The following is a 20,403-nucleotide window of genomic DNA, read 5'->3' as shown; positions in this document are numbered from 1 at the left end:
TAAAACTGCTGTGAGTATTTTCACATAGGTCTTTTAGTGCACACAGGTGCTCATTTCTCTTGGGTATGTTACCCAAGAGTAGGTTATAGGGTAGGTGTATACTGAGTTTTGCTAGGATTTGGCAAACCGTTCTTCAAAGAGGCTGTACTGACTGACACCTCTGCCAGCACGAATGGGAACTCCAGCTGCCCTGCATCCTCAGCACAGGTGGCACCCGTTCAGCTTCAGCCTTTACACTTCAGTCTGCGTGGTGTGTGTAAGTACTCGGCGGTTTTCACTCGCGTCTCCCTGATGAACAGTGACGCAGAGCAACTCCCATGGGCTCGTCTGCCGTGTCTTGTTTCCACTGTTGTTTTTTTCCTTTTGTGAAACTCTTGTTCAAGTCTTTTTGCTCATTTTTAAGAGGCTGTCTGCCTTTTTCATTTTCGGTTGTAGGAGTTCTGTATATATTCTTCATTAGTCCTTTGTCACATTCATACACACACACACATACCCCTTCTCCTAGTCTGCCCTCTTTTAATGGTGCCTTTTAATAAAGAAAACTCCTTAACTTTAAAGAAGTCCAAATTCATTTTTTTTTTTTTTTACAGTTAATGTTTTTTGTGTCCTGTTCCAGGTTATAAAGATGCTTTCCTGTATTTTCCCCTCAATATGATGAAGATATTTTCATGAATCTTCTTGTAGATACTTTACTGATTCACTTTTCATATTTAGGTTGACCTCGAATTAATTTGGGGGTGTAGCATGAGATGGGGTAAAGTTTTCTTTTTTTTTTTTTTATTGATATCTGATTGTTCTGGTGTCATCCATTGAAAAGACCATCTTTAGCCCACGAAGTACAATGGTACCTTTGTCATAAATCATGTGACCATATACATGGAGGTCTACCTAGACTCTTTAAAAAACAACAAAAATATTTTGCTTTTTCTCTATTGTGTATCTGCTTTCTATTTCATTAAATTTTAGGTTTTAATTTTTCCTTCTATTTTTGCTGGTTTGTTTTTTTTCCCCTAGCTTCTTGAGATAGAAGCTTGGGTCACTGACTTTTCATTCTTTTTCCAAAATTCGAATTTCTAACTATGCTGCTGCTGCTAAGTCGCTTCAGTCATGTCCGACTCTGTGCAACCCCAGAGACGGCAGCCCATAACGCTCCCCCGTCCCTGGGATTCTCAAGGCAAGAACACTGGAGTGGGTTGCCATTTCCTTCTCCAGTGCATGAAAGTGAAAAGTGAAAGTGAAGCCGCTCAGTCGTGTCTGACTCTTAGCGACCCCATGGACTGCAGCCTACCAGGCTCCTCCATCCATGGGATTTTCCAGGCAAGAGTACTGGAGCGGGGTGCCATTGCCTTCTCTGATTTCTAACTATACATTTCCCTATATGCTTTTCATCCCACAAATTTTGCTACATTGCAGTTTCACTATTGTTCTGTCCAAAATACTTGGTAATTTATATTGTGAATTCTTTTTTCTTTTGGTATCATGGATTATTTAATAGTATACTGTTTAGTTCCTCTGTGATCAAAGAAAACCTCTGTATGATTTTAATCCTATTACACGTGTTGAGATTGGCGTTGTGGCCTAGAATGTAGTCTATTTTGGTTAATGCTCAATGTGCACTTGAAGAGACTGTATATTCTACTGGGACTGCTTACAGTTTCCATAAATGTAAATTAGGTCAAGTTGGTCAATCACGCTCTTCAAATTTTCTATGTCTCTTATTCAGTTTCTTGCAGGTGTCATCAGAATCGCCAACATGGCTTTTGGATTCTTCTATTTCTTCCTTTAGAACTGCCCATTTTTGCTTTATATATTTTGAAGACATATTAGAGCCTACAGATTAAAGATTGTTATATTTTTTTCAATTGATGCTTTTTATCATTAAATAGGCCCTTTATCTTCAGCAACACTTCCTGCCTTGAAGCCTATGCGTGTGATATTAATACAGTCACACCGTTTTCCTTGGTCAGTGTCTGTAAGGTTTGTGTTGCTTCTCTCTGTTACGTTTCAACCTGTGTCCTTACATGCTTTATTTTAAAACGAATTCTCCAAGCTTTGGCAGGACTAATCTAGACAAGTACTGAAGGTTAAACTTATTTTAAAAGGTCACTTTGTGTGTGTGTGTCAGAGTCCACAATTACATTTGCACATGTTTTATTTTGAGGAGTGCAGCAACAAGTGGGAGTGATTTCCTGTCCTCTTCAAAGAAGGCCTTGCAACTCCAAATACTGTCTAACGTGTTTCTGAGGCCTCTGAGCAAGAACAGTCAAGAGTCCTTTACAGAGAAAGAAGCTGATGGTGGGCAACAGTCTTCCTAACCCACGAGCTCATCTGGGTCTGAAACCTGCAGGGTCTACAGGCTGGCCAAGGCCTCACGTGAGGTCTCACACATCCAAACCTCTACTCAGAGACAGGATGTCCTTCCCAGGACGCTTACCAAATGGCCAGCTGGCTCGTGGGCTCACAAAGCAACACAGTCGTCCATAGGATCCTCGTAAAACAGTTCTTTCTTTTATGGAGTTTAAATCTTCTTGATTGTAGTATCCATGCAGTATTCCTAGTTCTGTTCTCCGGGCTTCACAGAAAAAGTAAGATTTCCCTTCCACACGGAGAAGGAGCCCTTCAGAGATCTGAAAACTGTGCTCACGCCCCTTCACTTTTTCTCTCCACGTATGTATCTCTTGCTGCTTCTTTAACTGCTCCACATATTAGAGCTGCTTTCAGACTTCTCACCGCTTTGGGTGCTGTCCTCATTACAGACGCCATGTGGCACTCAGATCTGGTCCTGACGTTCATGGTGAAGTAACACCAGTTCATGGTGGAGCAGAGCAGGACTATAAGCTCCCTCCGTCCGCACCTCTACTTCTATTAACGTAGCCTGAGAACTACATTTGGTAGTTAACACTTCCAGTGGACATAATGAAATATCATCCTCAACCAAGTATCTTTTGATTTCTTCCCCTCAATTTGAGATTCAGGTTAGACCGTGGCTAAGGATACTGTCTCACCAGTCCTTTTCCCCACACACAGTCACCTGGTTTTACATCCACCTATTTTAGAAAAACAGGGACGAGAACTCTTACAGCTTTATCCTTTTTGGTGTTATTGGGGGAATGAAATAATAGACATGAAGAGTGCTCCATGAGCCATAAAGCGCATTAAACATATAAGATATCCCTATCTGGGTATAAGACCAGGAATCTCTGTTTCTCTTAAGATGCTTGACCTTGTAATCCATATTGGCTGGAAAACAGACCTGAGGAAAATAAACTTTTTCTCCTGTGTCCATAAAGGTTATTACAGACCAGGTCCCCTGCCACTCTCTCTAATGCCTTGGTTTATTGAGACCCTCTTTTGTGTTTCTGACTAACATGCTCCAGCCACCCAGGCAGAGTTGCAACCATGTTCCAGGAGCCTATTTGTTGAATGTGTAATTCCAAGTGGAAGGCTGTGTTGGTAACTCCTCTGTCAGGCCGAGAAGATTGCTAAGGCAACTGAGTCTCTCTGAATTTCCCTGGGAGATCGCTGCCTGCCTGCCCCCACCCCCAGATGCAGGAAAGGCCTCCTCCCAAATGAACCCCAATATGTGCTTTCCTCTGAAGGAGGCTGAGGCTCCTGAGAACAAGGTTTATGCTGGTTTCAGGGAATCTGGTTCTCCAGTCCCAAGCCCTTCCCACACACCATGGTACCTTCCTAGTGTGCCCTGCAGGGCAACCAAGAGGCATGAAGGGAATGGAAAACTTGTCCTAATAAAAGCAACAACCACTTAGGGAACACCCACTGTGATTCAGGAACTGCACGAGGTTATCGGCTGTATATCGAAAGTGAGCACCAGAGTGGAACTGCCTTGTGGGCCCCCACCCATAGGTGTTATGGAAACACGTGACATGCTTTGGTTGTCACTGCAGTTGGGGCTGAAAGTGTCCTATGTCCCTGCACCGTACGGTGCGGTGTGCCTCTAAAAGGCAGGGCAAGAATCAATCAACTTGAAGAACAGGGAAACAGCTTCTAGGAGCTTCCTAGAATAACCTTCCTGCCAGTAAGGCTCAACCCCAAGGGAAAGAGATTGATCTGGAGGTGGCCAGGGCTCCAGGTCAGACAGACTCCCTCGGACCAGGGGTTCTGAAGTGAGGCTCCGCTCTTCGGCCACAAGAATCTGAAATTCAATCGGACTGTTCTGGCCAAAGCAGAAACCCATTCAACAGGCAACACACTTTAAAAATAGAGTCTTGGTTTCTGTTCTCTTTTCTATTTGCGAACATGATGATTCTTGCAGAGATAGCAGCTAACCTGCTGCTCAGCTCAGCCAAGGACTGACCGACACGGGCTGCCAGAAGATGCTATTTAAGGCAGAGGTTTTCATAAATGCTAAACTACAGATCTGTTCATTTTGCTGCTGCAAATGTCCTCGTCAATCTCTAAGAAGAGAGCAGAAGCCCTGACCAAAGTCACTGTGGTGAAGCCACACGAGCCCTTTGTCTGTCTGTACTTCAGTCCATGTCATGTCAGACCATTCTGTCGAGTTGTAATACACAACTACCCCAGCACAGGTGGACTTACCTTGTATTTATTTGCACAGGTACTTACCAGATACATTCACAAACTCTCTCATCTGATCTGCCCAGCATGCACTACTAAGGAGATAAATGATCCCAGAATCTTCAAATCATCTTGAAGATTTAAGTACCTTCTTGCCTTTCAAAGTAAGACTCAGGGGGTTGGTGGACCAAAACTCTTCACAGTCGTAGTATTGGTTTGGCCAAAAAGTTCATTTGGGTTTTTCCCTAACATCTTTCTGTAAGATGTTACAGAAAAATCCAAACAAATTTTCTGGCCAAGCCAATATTTATAGGTACGCAGGCAGAAAATGTTGTTGTTTTATTGGCTACAAACCTGACTATGCACTGGAAGGACTGATGTTGAAGCTGAAGATCCAATACTGTGGCCCCATGATGCGAAGAGCTGACTCATTGGAAAAGACCCTGATGCTGGGAAAGATTGAAGGCAAAAGGAGAAGAGGGTGGCAGAGGATAAGATGGTTGGATGGCATCACCAACTCAATGGACATGAATTTGCACAAACTCTGGGAGATAGTGGAGGACAGAGGACCCTGGCAGGCTGCAGTCCACGGGGTCGCAAAGAGTCGGACATGACTTAGCAACTGAACAATAACAAGGCAGAGAATAATACTAACACATTTGTCCATTTTTAAAACTGTTTCCCATCTATCGTTTTGTTTCTATTCTGATGTGATACAACACGATGAGGGAGGCACAGTGTGGACTACTGTCTCTACAAGACAGATGTAAAAAGTGAAGCTCACAAGACAGTGTGCTCAGGGTCTTACACCCTGGAGTACGAAAATACGCAGTCAGGACTTTGAACCTGGACCTCTCAATCGTGACGTGCTGTTCTGACCGCTCTCCACCATGTCACGTGTGTGCGTACGTGTGCGTGTGTGGCGCAGGCTCGCGGGCATGGCCTGTCCCTCCAGCACTTACCTGCTGATCCTGAAGCTTGACTCCGACGACTCTGAAGGTGTTGCTGGCAGTGTTGTGGTAGATGTTGATCCGGCTGAAGCCCTGCTGGCCAGGCTTGATTGGCACCCATTTCTTACTGGTGTCATCGTAGACCATCACGGAAGCCCGGGCTTGGCAGATACTCTGTTCACTGCAGAGCAAGAAAGAACGTTAAGCATTGGCCTCAGCCACAAGGGATGGATGCTGGCTTCGTCCTTTTCTGAAACGGAGGCCAGCTGCCACTTGACACAGAGGAACTCCCTGGTCGCCAGAGCGTCCAACTCCCACGGAAGGGCTGCTGGGTGAGGTGATGGGTTCTGAGTCTTCACAGACCAGGGGAGTGGAGAGGAGCTCCTGGGTCAACGTTTCCACTGAGGTATGTGGAAGAGACTCACAGCTCTGCCTTCAGGGGAAAAGTGATTGAATGGAGAAAGGCATTTCAGCCATGACGCGCTGTCTACAACATTCAGGCACAGTGTTAGATAAGAAAACACACTAAAGCACCTAAGCTTCACAACTTAGGAAGCAGCCACTTCTCCCCATTCTGTAGATGAGAAAAAGCATGGCTTGCAGACTTGGGAAGATTTATACAAATTCACACAGGTATTGGGTGATTTTATCTGGGGTCTCCAACCAGTTCTGTCTGCCTCTAGAGTACACAACATCGATAACATTCTTCACCACAGCCGGCAAAATGCTCAACTGGTGATGTTACGAGAGTGTAGCTTCACACGAGCTATGCAGACAGTAACATGACTAGGTGAGTGTCTAAAGAACAGAGTGATGGAAATCAAAACAAGCAGATGGCTGCACCCTGTTCACTGGAGACATTTCCAAGCAACTTCCCCTGCTCAGAATATGACAGAAAACCAGGGAAAAAGCGAAAGAAGCGCCTGGAGAGAGAAGACAGCCATCAGGGAAGTCAGCGCCCTACCACGCCTGCCACCAGTTCGGGGCCAGCCTCCCCGGGTCTGCCACCTCTTCACCTTCCTCACCTTGAACATCCACGCTCTCAGTCTCTAGTCTGTTAGAAGGCCTAGATCAGAAGGTGAGACCTGGCTGTACAGGAAGGCACACCAGCAGCGGTGGGGAGCGGCTGCTAGTGGGAAGGGAGGCTGGTGGAATGCAACTCATGAATCCGGAGTGGAAAGTGAAGCCCAGCAGGTCAGGGCTGGTGTCTGAGGAAGTGAAAGTGTGTGCGGCGGCCATGGTCATGAGGAGACTGAGCAGGCAGGACACAGTCAGTCCCATCACCATATTTAAGGGGCAGGGAAACCGAGCACTCGAGGAGGTTCCTTCACCCCCCTCCCAGTGGTCACCAGGAGGCAAACTTGTGGTTTTATGCGACTGGCCCTCAGCGACCTGGAACAGCCTCAGCTTGGTCTCAGCAGTTGGTGCCTGAGCCTCCCCGGGACCCGCTCCCCTAAGACTCCTAGAAGGCGGAGGACCACGTGCAGACTACGATTATGTTAACGGTAATCCGGGCAGGTGCACAGACACCCATGCGTACATGCTGCCTCACCGCACGTTTCATGGTCTCTCCGTGTGCTCCACAGAAGTCTAGCCAAGGACTTCGCGTCCAGACCCCCAGCCCCAAATACCTCCTCCTCGCCATCTCGATCGCGCTGCTGCACCCTCAGCTCTGCCCTGGGGAGCGGGAGATGGGTCCACCTGACGCCAGCTGCCCCAGCCTGTGTCGAGGGCTATCTGTGCTCATGTGTGTTGGGAGTGTATGACATGGGTTTTACTCTGCGATCCTGCTATACTTTTTTTTTCATGATTCATTATTCATTCAACAAACAAATAAGGGGAAGTCAGTGATGAACCAAACAGGCAGGGGTTTTCCCAGAAGACGGCCATCTCATATTGGCAGGGAGAAGAAAGCAAAACAAAGGGATAACCAGGGACTTCTCTGGGTGCCCAGTGGCGAATACTCTGTCTGCGCTTCCAATGCAGGGGGCCCAGGTCTGATCCCTGGTCAGGGAACTAGATCCCACATGCTACAACTAAGACCCAGCACAGCCAAATACACACCTAAAAATAATTTTTTTTTTTTTTTTAAAAGAAAGCCAAACACAGCACTATGCTCTGCCTTCTCTGAGTTCTGGAGCCTGAAACTGTGTCTCTTTTAGGAGAATATTAGCAAGTTATTCTTGCCTGGAGAATCCCAGGGACAGAGGAGTCTAGTGGGCTGCCATCTATGGGGTCACACAGAGTCGGACACAACTGAAGCGACTTAGCAGCAGCAAGTTGCTGCTCCCCTGGCTGAGCTGTTGGGGCCCTGTCCTCAAGAAGTCTGCTAGGAATCAGAGTGAACTGTACACAGAATCAGCAGACCTTGGTCCAGGTCAAGTCAGAGTCCCCCTGATGTAAACTAACTACTAGCCAGGGTTGGGGCTAAGTGTGCCACTCACTGCTGCAGCTGCGCTCAGGCTCATGGGGAAGGGAGCGAGCAGGTGCGTGCGGATGCCGGCTCAGGAGCTGGGAGGGACCCTGAGACGCAGCACGGGGTTAGCAAGGCACAGGTGCGATCAAGTCAGGGGATCTGAGCCGAAGCCCCAGCTGCGGCACTCACTGGCATGGGACGCAAAAGCCCCGAGACGCCCCTGGGGGAGCAACCAGGAAGGACGCATGTGGGGAGACCCTGTGCGATGGCCGTGGAGGAGCGCCCTTCAGTTCACCTGCAAAGAGCCTGGCTCCACCAGGGGTCCCAGCTGCTGCCCCGGACACCCACTACGTCTGCACAGAGGCCATGTTCTCTGCCAACGACTAAATGGTGACAAGGCGACCTGGTCCGTGGTGGGGGCGGGGGTCGTCCCCAGGGGAAACCTCCTCCTCAGCCAGGCCCGAATCCAAGATGCTTCCTCCTCAGTTCTTCCTGGCCCCTCTCCCCCTGCAGACCTGTCTCGTGGCCTGAGGCTCTGTGGGCCTCTCTGCTCCCTCCATCCTTCACTGACCTCTGGTAACTAACCTTCCTCAGGGTCTTGGGGCCTGCCTCTTAGAAGACCCAAAGAGACACAGCCTGCATGGTGCAGGCTCCCCGTGGGCAGGAACACGTAGGTCTCGTTCTCTGCAGTCTCAGGACCCTGGCACGGAGCAGGGCCTGATGACCAGCCCCTGTGAAGAGAGCTGTGGAGAGGACCCCACTCTCTCCCGCATAACACGACCCATCTTCTAAAGCAGCCCTAGCGCCCACTGAGCCTCTGATGGAGTTGCCAGCTACAGGGACTCCCTGCTCTATAAACCAGCCCGTTTTGCTGCAGAGCAGCTTGAGCTGTCCTTGTCCTGAGGGACAGTCCACTCCACACCCTCCAGAGGTGCAAAGGTGTTCCAACAGTTCTGTCTGAACCAGTGGACAAGTTGAATGGACGTCTTGGCTCTGGTATCCATTGTTCACATGACAAAGCCACCCCACTCTACCCTAGGGAGTCCTCCTGGTCACATGCTCTCTCGGGGTCTGGGTCCCACTATTGCATGACCCTCTTGTCTTCATCTGACAAGCACAGATGCCAGTGAGGAGTCAAGACACATTCAGCGATGCAGAGCTGCCCTCAGCGACCTCAGAGCTACTCAGGAAGGACGACGAATGATCACACACCTTCTCGGCCTGGAGGGCTTGGGGGAGCCGGGGAGACTTTCTGAAGAAACTGCAGTGTGGGTTTAAAGATGCAGAGCTGTCAGCCCCAGGCAGGTTCAGGAAGGGGATGTGGGATTCTAGGCGGGGAAGGCCAGCAGAGGCGGGGGTGATGGCGGGGCAAGGACGGTGTGCTGCGTGCGGAGCCAACCCTGCAGCCCCACACACACCTCTGGGGCTGCTCAGTGGAGATGATAAGGCACGGATCCACCGGTGTGCTTGCTCCTCGGAGATGCTGAAACATCAAGCACTATTTTTTGAGTTGTAATTATAGTCACAGGCTCCTCCCCCCCCCTTTTTTTTAGAACTTCAGGTTCAAAATTAACTTGTAGCTTTAAAAAAAAAAAAAAAAAAAAAATCCCTCTTTTTGGACTTCCCTGGCCGTCTAGTGGTTAAGACTCTGCATTTCCAATGCAGGGGCGCAGGTTCAATCTCTGGTCAGGGAACTAAGATCCCACATGCTGCACGGCATGGCCAAATATCCCTAATTTCCCCCCATTTGACCAGTGTTTATCTGTCTCTGCTTATTTTATTACCATTAACAAAACCTAAATGCAAGGAAGTACTTCTTTACTTAAGATACACCTTATTATCCCATTGGGATTTTTGTTTTGTTTTATAGGAGTCAGCATTTTATTTATTATTTTTATTGAGATACAACTGCCATATAACATCATACTAGCTTTAGGTGTACGAAATGTTTCACTATTTGTTTATATTGCAAAATGACCACCACAGTAAGTCCTGCTATTATCCATCACCATATCTAGTTATACATTTTTTTCTTAATAATTCTTGATTACTACTCAGCCTACACACTGTCTCCGAGCACCATACATTCACTGTCTTTTAACAGCTCCACTTGTGAATATGAACCTCTGTGCTACACACACATTTCCCAGGCACCAGACACTTCACTTGCCCAAATCAGTTTTTTTGAGGAAAGTTAATTTGGTAGATGGGGCCTCCCTGGTGGCGCTGTGGTAAAGCATAGCTTCCACGTGCACCAGTCGGTGGACCCCTGCCCCACCACTCCCTGCTTGACCGGGAATGAGCCCTCTGGACCCCGCGTGGGCTGGCAGCGACACCCCATCCCAGCCACACTCTTTCCTGTGCAGTCAACATGGAATCCTTTCCACTCTACAGACACCTTTCAGGGCCTTTCCAGGCATTTACTACAACAATTTGAAGGACAGAGGATGATGTCTTAAAGTTAGGGTGTGTGTTGCGTCCGACTCTGTGATCCCATGGACTGTATCCCGCCAGACTCCTCTGTCCACTGGATTTTCCCGGCAAGAATACTGGAGTGGGTTGCCACTTCCTCTTCCAGAGGGTCTTTCTGATCCAAGGATCGAACCTGTGTCTCCTGGGTCTCCTGCACTGGCAGGTGGATTCTTTACCACTGCACCACCAAGGAAGCCCTAAAATTCGAGTAAAATGATGCTAACCAAGAAGGGAACAGACAGCAGTAAGGCCAACCCCAAGAGGCTTGCCGGAAAGCCAAGCCCAGGGTTGAGCCTGACAGAGTCCAGCACTTGGACCTGGAAGAACCGGCCCCTCGGCACTGGGCTCATCTCTGCCTCTCAGCAGGGCTCTCACCCGTCCGTCCTGCTTCTCAGCGCCTGCGTTAAGCGCCCGTCTGCCCCACTAGATGACGAGCCCCTTGGCGGGGGGCTTTCCCCTTTTAAAGGGGTCCCTTGTGTGCTGCACACTGTTCTAACTGTGCACGAGTACACTCATGGTCGTGTGCCCGTGGGAACACTCCGCCTACAACCCTACTCTGTGTATTCTCAGAGAGGCAGTGAGTAACTGCCAAACAGAAGCATCTGTCGCAGATTACCATCAGTGCTGTGGGTCTCACTGCGGCCTGGGATCTCGAGTCAGGAAACCGCAAGGCTGAGGAGGGCCTGCTGCAGAGTGAGGCTCCCTGGAGGCCGGCGGGGGAGAGATCCGCTGCTCTGGGAAGGCGCGCGCTGCCCCCCGGGTCCCCTAGGAGCGCACTCGGGTCCGGTCACGCCTCACCCTCCCTGCCGGCCCTGCTTAGCCCGACCCAGCGGGTCCGCTCCTTCCAGATGGAACATGTCCTCACACTGTCCCGAGGCTGACCATGTTGTCCCAGTAGGACCGACAACCCGGCTTTGCTGGGGACTGAGGGGCTTCCTGGGAGGTGGGGCAGGTCGCTCAGCGCTAAGACCAGGACAGTCCCAGGCACAGCGGGGGAAGTGGTTAGACAACCAGGAGGGCCCTCTCCCTCTCCCCTGAAAACACGCTGAGCCTGAGCCTGGCTGCTGTAAGCCGATAGGAGCTGGCACCCACTCCCGACTCCCAGCTGCTACCTCCAGCTCTCGTTTTCTCTTCCATCAAGCTGAGAAATACGATACCTGGGAAGACAGACCTGCACAACAGTGGCAGGTACAGCAGGTGGTGTGAAGAAAGGTCACCCAGAGGCTATTCAGTGGGGCTGCGGCATTGCCCTCTCAGGAGGTGACACGGGAGGGCACGTGGGCACAGCAGGGCTCAGAGGCCCAGCGTGGGGGACGCCCCTGCAGCACGGCCCGAGCCTCTGGCAGGTGAGCCTCCACCCGGGGGCTTGGGTCACAGGCAGGACCCGACGGCCCACATGCTGCCAGGATGCTCAGGGTGACTCTCCAGGCTACCCCAGGTCTCGCCTCATGCCGATGTGCTGTCTGCTTAAGCCAGCACCTCCCTCATCCGGGACCATCTCTCTCCCCTACACACGGTTTGCATCCCACCGTTTCAGCTCAGGTCCGTGCTACTGCCTCCAGAAATCCCTATCCCACTCACTGCCACTGTCCTGAAGGTCTGTCGATTTTCTGTTTTCCACAAGGCAGGTTTTTTGTGTTTTAAAAATATCGTTCATCTCTGGAGCCCCAGTGACTGGGACCTAGTGACTGCTCAATTATAATCTTTGCATAAATGCTTGCTTTTGGGTGTACCTAGTTTTGCCAGTTATCATATTTCTCAGCCCCTCTAGGGATTCTTTGGTGGAGGTGAGGGGTAGGGACTGGGTCACTACTGCTTTCTCTTCCTGCATCAATCTCACAAATAAACCAAGAGAACACCCCTTTTTCTGAGTACTGACTATGCATCAAATATATGCCCACACCTGGTAATTAGAAACTGGATGTCTGAACAGAGCCGTGGTCTGCGTCCTGAAGGGGAGGCGCATGGCCCACCGCGCTCCAGGAGTGCAGAGGTGAGCGGGGTGAACAGGAAGAACACAACGTAACAGGTGGGAGTAGGTAGCCGTTCTATCGCACCACAGCAGGAAGCACACTCAGCTGCCTTATGTCTGAGACACAAACTTGATGACCGGAGCAGATGCCAGATCTTCCCAGTGGGAAGGGACATATCCCTTGGTAACAAGTAAATCCCCTCTAGGGCGACCTTTTTTCTCTTAATGGGAATGGACCTGAAACAGATTTGATGTTTTGTTCTAAACTTAAAATGTTCATTCTGAAACAGTCGATGACTCTGAGAAGCAGACGTGGGCTCCCGTGGTGCCGCCACCCGTCTCGGCCCAGGAACTGCGGTGTCACCTCGGAAAGCTGCTGAGCTCAAGAGCCCCTGCACCCCAGTGTCCTCCCCTCGGCCAGTGGGAGCCGCCAGGCTAGATTCTTGCTTGCTTTTTGTAGTTCAGTCATATAACCATTTTACAGAAGTGGTCCTCAAATGTATTTCGGTCTCACGGCCCCTTTACACCCATATAAATATTTGAAGATGCTAGCTAATTATTACAGAAATGCAAATCAAAACTACAGTGAGGTATCAGAATGGCCATCATTAAAAAGTCTATAAACAAATGCTGGAGAGGGTGTGGAGAAAACAGAACCCTCCTACACTGCTGATGGGAACATAAATTGGTGCAGCCACTATGGAGAACAGTATGGGAATTTCTCAAAAAACTAAAAACAAAGTTGCTATATGACCCAGCAATCCCACTCCTGGGCAGACATCCGGAAAAAACTATAATTAAAAAAGATACATGCACCCCTCTGTTCAGAGCAGCACTACTCACAATAGCCAAGACATGGAAACACCCTGCATATCCACCAACAGAGGAGTGGATAAAGAAGATGCGGTACATACATATGGCGGAGTATTACTGAGCCATACAAAAGAAGAAATCATGTCATCTACAGCAACATAGATGAACCTAGCGGAGAAGGCACTGGCGACCCACTCCAGTGCTCTTGCCTGGAAAATCCCATGGGCGGAGGAGCCTGGTAGGCTGCAGTCCATGTGGTCGCTAAGAGTCGGACACGACTGAGCGACTTCACTTTCACTTTTCACTTTCATGCACTGGAGAAGGAAATGGCAACCCACTCCAGTGTTCTTGCCTGGAGAATCCCATGGATGGGGGAGCCTGGTGGGCTGCCGTCTATGGGGTCGCACAGAGTCAGACACGACTGAAGCGACTTAGCAGCAACAGCAGATGCACCGAGAGATGATCATGAGAGACAAATACCGTACGATACCACTTATATGCGGAATCTAAACTATGACACAAGCGCACTTATCCAGGACGTGGAAACAGACTCACAGACACAGAACAGACTTGGGCTTGCCAGTGGGGGCCGGGGCGGGGAGGACTGTGGTCTGGGATGAGCAGAGGAAAACTCCTGTAGAATGGACAGACAAGGCCCTGCTGCGTAGCACAGGGAGCCGTACTCAGTATCCCGTGATGAACCACAATGGAAAAGAAGATGAAAAAGAAGGTATATACACGTGTAATCACTTTTCTGTGTAGCAGAAATTAACACAACGTTGTGAATCAACTGCACTTCAATAAAGTAAGTTTTAAAAAATTACTGAGGGAGCCAGAAAGCTTCCGTTTACGGAGATTAAGTCTATCTATATTTATCGTATCTGAAATTAAAACGAAGAATTTTAAAAAACGCAAGCACACATTTCCTTGGCTGTCCCAGTGACAATGTCAACACATGTCATAGAGCCTCTGGAAAATTCCACTGTGCACTCATGAGACGAGACTGAAAAGGAGAATAATGTCTCAGTATTATTACCAATAAGTTTTGACTCAGAGCCCTAAGAGGGTAGGTCTTCTGAGCACATTTCAGGAACTGCTGCACCACAGGAATGAAAACACTAATCAGGCATCACTGAGCAAGACGCAGAATCTCAAATGGCGACTACGGCCCCGTTTTGTGAGTGTGCCGATTAAAGAAAGGCTTTGGTAAATGAAGAATAAACTCAGTGTCAAGCCCAAACGTCCTTTCTTCCATCCAAGCTGGTCGGGAGGGCCAGACTGCCAGGTCACGTGCGGTCAAGACTGCCAGCTTCTCCTCACTCCGACGCCAGTGTCCCAGATGCCTGGACAGCTGGCCCCGCTTCTCTGGGAAGCCTGGTGGAATCCGGAACAAACACTCAGACCAACTGTTGAGAGTCTGACACCCTCAGCCTGAGGCCGTCTCAAGCCTTCCCACTCTTCCTCTCGAGGCCACCCAGCTGACAGGCCAGGTAGACACAAGGGCGGCTCCAACCTCACACACTTTCCAATTCCAATGTACACCTGTGTCCCCGAGTCTGTGCGGAAGGGGAGCAGGGGTCAACACGGCTCGGGGGCCTCTGAGGGGATCTGGCCGGGCCAAGGACCAGGCAGTACATGCATCTCCGAGGGTAAGCTTAAAGCCTGGCAACGAGACCAGGCTGAGCCCAGCTGACCCCCTGATCACCGGCTCAGGTTCACACCTGAGTGAGTGTGCGTCATCCCCGGGGCACATGGGCAGGCGGAGACCCTGTGCCTGAACAGCTCTAGGCTGGGAGGGGAGGGGGCGAAGGAAGGATGACTGACAGACAGAAACGTGGGCACTATAGGAGGGCTGAGGAGGCCTCCTGCCTCCGTGGTATTAACAGTGGGAAAATGGAGACTACACAGAGTAACAGAGACTAGTAGCCTTGATTCAAACTGTAATTCTGGGCAAGTTCCTTTGAGAAGTTACAGATGAGCTTAGCTTTTGAAAACACAAGAGAGCTGACTTTGGACCCCAACTCTCCCAATAGTGTGCCCTGGAGCTGGTAAGCTGACTCTGCTGACCCCTGTCCTTACCAGCGAGATGGAACAGCAGCGGAAACCACAGAGGAGGTTAAATGCAACATACATCAGATCACACAGTGAGCACAGCGCCTGGTAGAGAACTGGAGCCCGTGCACTGCTGTTACTTTCTCTTTTAAGGGTTCAGCTGTCAAAGTCTAGACCAGCTCTCAGGCACTTCCTGCCTCAGGACACCCAGGGAACACAACACACTCCCATGAGATGCTCTGATCAGAACACGACAGCAAAGTTTCAAGACGCTCTTCAGTGACCGGGCTCCACAGCCCTGCTGCACGAGCAGCCCCGCTGACACCCTGAGGGCCGGCGGCCTCTTGGGGCAGGGCGGGGAGGGGGCGCCAGAAAACCTGGCCTGCGGTTTGGCTGGACCACTCACTCACTCATGGAGTTCTGCCCTGACTCTGGGCCTCAGTTTCCCCATCCGTGCACCTCAGAGCTGGACTAAATCAGTAGTTTTCAGATTTCAAGGTATTATCACCAGCAACAACTTTTTTTCCCCCTTAAAGAAACATGGAGGAATACTTAAAAAAAGATAAAAGAGGGTGAATCTGGTTGAAGAAGAGGCTGAAGTGCCTGAAGCTCCGGTACCCTGGGTGACCTACCGCAGGTGGAGGGTCTCGAGTTGCTTTGAAGATGGAGACTTACAAGACTGCTACGGTTTTAAAGGTTTTAAGAATGGCTCTGCTTCCTCCTCGTTTCCTTCTGATACTGTTTTCTGCCATCAGCAGCAGATAGGATGGAATACACTGAGCTTCCCACAGTGTAGCTTTCGGCTGATGATGACTTTGGTCCCTGCCCTCTGTGGACACTGACGTGCCTTTAAAGAAACAAGTCTTGTTTGCCACAGCTCTACCCACAAATCCTGCAAAGCTCAGGGGAATGACTAAAACGATACAAAACTGGCTGCAGGGACTTCCCTGATGGTCCAGTGTAAGACTGCACTCTCAACGCAGGGGGCCTGGGTTCAATCCCTGGTCAGGGAACTAGATTCTACATGGCTCAACTAAAGATTCCACATGCTGCAACGAAGACTGTAGATCCTGAATGCTGCAGCTAAGACCCAGTGCAGCCAACTAAGGAAATGTTAGAGGAAAGGAAAACCGGCTGCAAAGGAGCAGGAGAGGCCAACTGCGCCCCTGGGCTTTGTGAGCCACTGGGCCTGGAGGAAGGGGCTCTGGCAGCCTGGCTGAGGCCCTGCCAGGGTAGGGTGGGGTATGCTGTGATGGCCAAAGCCCTCCTGCTGACCAGGATCACTGGAGGGGCCCCTTTACTGTACTGTCCCCGTCATAACTCCCCGCAGGCCGCCTTCAGAGAGCCCGCTCGGTGTCCCGGGAGAACCTCCCGACACGGCTGTGCTGTGCTGGGTAGGCTCTCCCTCCTGGGCCTCCTCAACCAGCTGCGCGGCCCTGAGCAAAGCTCCAAGGCTGGTCAGAGGCCAGGCCTCCTTGCCCCCTGAACAGCAGTGATGACCCTTCCCGAGCTGACCACCCGACATGGTTGAAAGAATCAAACAAGAACACTGGTGAAACAGCAGCCTGGGAACTGAGAAGGAATGTTTAAAGGGGAAGGAGTATAATTTATGCTGAGACGTCAGGCTGCCATGAGTCGATGAAGTTCAGTGCCCCAAATCCCAGAGGATAAAGCTCTGTCTCACGATCCAGTCCTTCATGGGGTCGCAGGGCAGGGGAGAATCACATCTGAGTCCCAATCTCAACTTCGGAAAGAGTAGCTCACAACTACCAGGGCAGGACACGGACTGGCTGGCGCCCACACACGTGCCAAACCACCGCAGCCCAAGCCATCCGCTGCCTACACTCAGCCCCGAGTCTCAGGCAGAAGGTCGGGGCTCCGCTGTGTCAGCCCATGCGGTCTCTATCTGTACAAAAGGCACCCCAGTCCCTCCCTCTGTGCCCAGGATTCAGAGAAGACCCCGGAGCGTTCTCAGGCCATTCTAGAGAGAAGAGCACCTCTGAGCCAAACCCCAGACTCCAAGATAGCTCAGAGCCCCCACCAACAGCGCCAGGCATCTGACTTCTGAGGAAGTGCTTCTGCCACACACACACACACACACACTCTCACATACACAGCGCCACTAACGACAACAGGCATCCAGAGACACAGGCTGGTGCGGCGGACAGACCAGCGGGCGGCTCCATCAAACCGTAACCGTCTGGTGGCTGTGAGCCCTCCTGCCCTCTGGCCTCGGTCTCCCTATCAGTGCAGCCGGGGACCTGGGGAGGCTTCCACGGTCCCTCAGGCTGTTCACCACTGCGGCTGCAGGTCTGCTTCCGAGGTCCCTCTGTCCCCTGCGGTCCCCGTACTCACACAGAGGCCATGGCTGCAAGTCTGCAGGACAGGGAGCCCGAGGAGGTGAGTCCCAAGTTCCCGCCAGGCCAGCTGACCTGAGCGCACAGACTCTGGGAAGGCAGTGACTCGAGTTTTAGACTCTACTTGAAACCAAACAGGAAAAGGAAGCTGAACCAGAGACAAAGGGGAAACAAGCCCCAGTTGAGAACTGAAACCTAGGTAGAAAACAGAGACAGAGCTTGCAGCACAGAGCCCCCCAGTGTGGGCGGACCGCGCGCCAGGCTGCAGCCTCGCGCTCCGGCACTTTCTGCACGGCGTGGCATGGAGAAGGCCAAGGCCCAGGCTCCCCACCTGTCGTGACTCGGGGCCCAGCGCCAAGGGCTCCCTAGATGCCTTCAGAAAGGCACCTGGCCCATCCTCCAGTGTGCACACACGCCATGATGGCATTACAGCTGGGGAAGGCCTCACGGCTTACGATCGAATAAACTCCGTGCTTCTGTTAGGGAGACACTTCTCATGAATGGTGACATTTCTGTCATCGGTGGCCTGAAAAGAAAATATCTGAGGGGTGATGGAAGCGTGGCCTTGTCACCGGCTCATTAAAGGAACCTGGGCTTGTTTCCTCTGCTGTAAAATGGGGTTAATCATCCTCAGTCCGCCTATCTCCACTGGGTTCTCAGGAAGGTAAGATCCACTCCCGAGCTTTCATTCAGAACTGACTGAGAACCCAAGTGTCATGCACTGTGTCAGAAACTGGAGACAAAACACCGCCGAGAACGGCAGCTCTTGTCCTTGAAGGGCTTTTACTGTTTAGAAAGGCAGCGACTGGCAGGTCAGCAAATCGACACGTTGAGATGTTATTACCGACAGAGCAGAGAACAGCTGTTCCGAGTACAGCGCAAAAGAAAGGGTGCTTCTAACTGGAGAGCTGAAAGCACACTCAGTGAGAGCCGAGTGTTGAAAATGCAGTTTCAAAGGGTTTCAAAGATACGCATCTCCCTTTAAAAACAGCTTTAGGTTGCAAACCACAAACTTTGACATACTGTGGGTTTTTTTCTCTTAGTTCAAAATATTTTCTGTTTTACCCTGTGACTCTTTTATTTACAGATTATTGAGAAATACTTTAATTTCCAAATGTTTGGCGTTATCCTACTTCTGTTATTATTATTTATTTCTAATTTAATGCTACTGTGGTCAAAGAACATACACAGGACTCTTTCTTCATTTTTCCTGTATGACTTTAATCCCTTTAAATTTACGGAGACTTGTTCAACAGCCCAGGAGGCAGTTGGTCTTGGTGACTGTACTACATGCACAAGAAAAGAAGGTGTGTTCTGACATTGGGCGCAGGGGTCTAAAAGCGTCCGGTAAGTCAAGGTGCTTAATAGTTTGGTTCAGATCTTATGTCCTTACTGGCCTGTTGTCACCGCTGACTTATTTCTATCTAACTTTTGTTATCAACTGCTGACACAAGAGTGTTAAAATCTTCAACCATGATTGGGGGTTTGTCGATTTCTGTCAAATTGTTTTCCTCCATGTATTTTGAAGCTCTTGTTAGGCACATATATTTTTAAGGCTATTCTATCTTCTGGATGAATGGCCCTTTTGATCAGTATAAAATGCCCCTCTTTATTGCTGCTAACACTGTCTTTAAGGTTACTGTATCTGATATTAAAGCAACCATTCAAACTTCCTTATGCTGTTTGCCTGGTATATCTTTTTCTGTCCTTATTGATTTTCTCCTGCTGCTAAAACAAGTTACCACAAACTTATGCCTTGTAACAGCACACATTTATTACCTTAGTTTTATAAGATAATAGTAGGCCAGCAATCTGACACTGATCTCATGGCCTCACTGGGCTTGACCAAGGTGTTAGAAAGTTCAACAGGTTCTTCTGGAGGCTCAAAAGGAGAATAATTTCCTGGCCTTTTTACAGCTTCCAGAGGCTACCTGCATTCCTTGGCTAATGCTAGACACATACATTATGAAATAATCACCACAATCAAGCTAATGAGCATATCCATCTCTACCTTTTAATTGGAGTATTTAGTCCATTTACATTTATTGATATGTTTGGGTGGAAGCCTATCATTTTGCTATTTTTTCTGTTTATCTCATTTGTCTTTGGTTTCCCTGTTACTCCTTTCCTGCACTCTTTTGGGTAAACTAAATACTCTTTAAAACTCCATTTTAACTTTTCTATACTGTTGATTTTTTAGCTATTCTTCTTTACATTATTTTTTAGAGGTCTTTCTAGGGATTTAAATACACATTCTTAACTTTACACAGTATACTTAGAATTAATATTACACTAATGTAAAATATAAGAACTTTACGAGTGCATAAATCCACTCCCATCTTTAATGGTATAGTTCAGTCACTCAGTTGTGTCTGGCTCTTTGTGACCCCATGAACTGCAGCACGCCAGGCCTCCCTGTCCATCACCAACTCCTGGAGTCCACCCAAACCCATGTCCATTGAGTCGGTGATGCCATCCAACCATCTCAGTATAATGTCATATGTGCATGTCTACTTTTTAATTACGAAAAAGCCTTTTATAGTTACCCACATATATTTATCCTTTATAGCATTTTTCATCCCTTCCTAAACACCAGAGTTGCCTGGTATCATTTTCCTTCAGACTGAGGAACTGCCATTAGCATTTCTTGTACATCAGGGATGCTGGCAATAAAATCTCTTACTCTTCTTTTATTGGAATATCTTTGTTTTGCTTAACATACTCAAAGGCTTTTTTTTCCTGAATAGAGAATGTTGAGATTTTTTTTTTCTATCAGCACCTTAAAACTGTTGTTCTACTATCTGCTGGCATCCACAGCGTCTGACAGAAGTCAGC

The 20,403-nt window shown here is 49.4% G+C and overlaps 1 protein-coding gene across 4 annotated transcripts in view; it reads right to left on the bottom strand.

Moving 5' to 3' along the window:
* Window positions 1-20,403, bottom strand: part of EVL (Enah/Vasp-like) — a 149,169-nt gene that overhangs the window by 45,941 nt on the left and 82,825 nt on the right. For 2 of the 4 annotated variants that reach the window (XM_070357961.1, XM_070357963.1), the window contains exons 1-2: window positions 9,321-9,409; window positions 5,499-5,667 (exon numbers count right to left, since the gene is read on the bottom strand). In XM_070357961.1, coding sequence (XP_070214062.1) covers window positions 5,499-5,667; window positions 9,321-9,394 — 243 coding nt within the window. In that variant the 5' untranslated portion in view covers window positions 9,395-9,409. Of the gene's footprint in view, window positions 1-5,498; window positions 5,668-9,320; window positions 9,410-17,566; window positions 17,713-20,403 lie in introns of those variants that run through there. The other 2 variants (XM_070357962.1, XM_070357964.1) reach the window with 2 other exon arrangements.

Source organism: Bos mutus, chromosome 21 (assembly GCF_027580195.1).
Source record: "Bos mutus isolate GX-2022 chromosome 21, NWIPB_WYAK_1.1, whole genome shotgun sequence".
Classification (NCBI taxonomy): domain Eukaryota; kingdom Metazoa; phylum Chordata; class Mammalia; order Artiodactyla; family Bovidae; genus Bos; species Bos mutus.
Note: the sequence above shows the minus strand (reverse complement) of the source record. Positions and strands in the feature narration are given on the sequence as shown.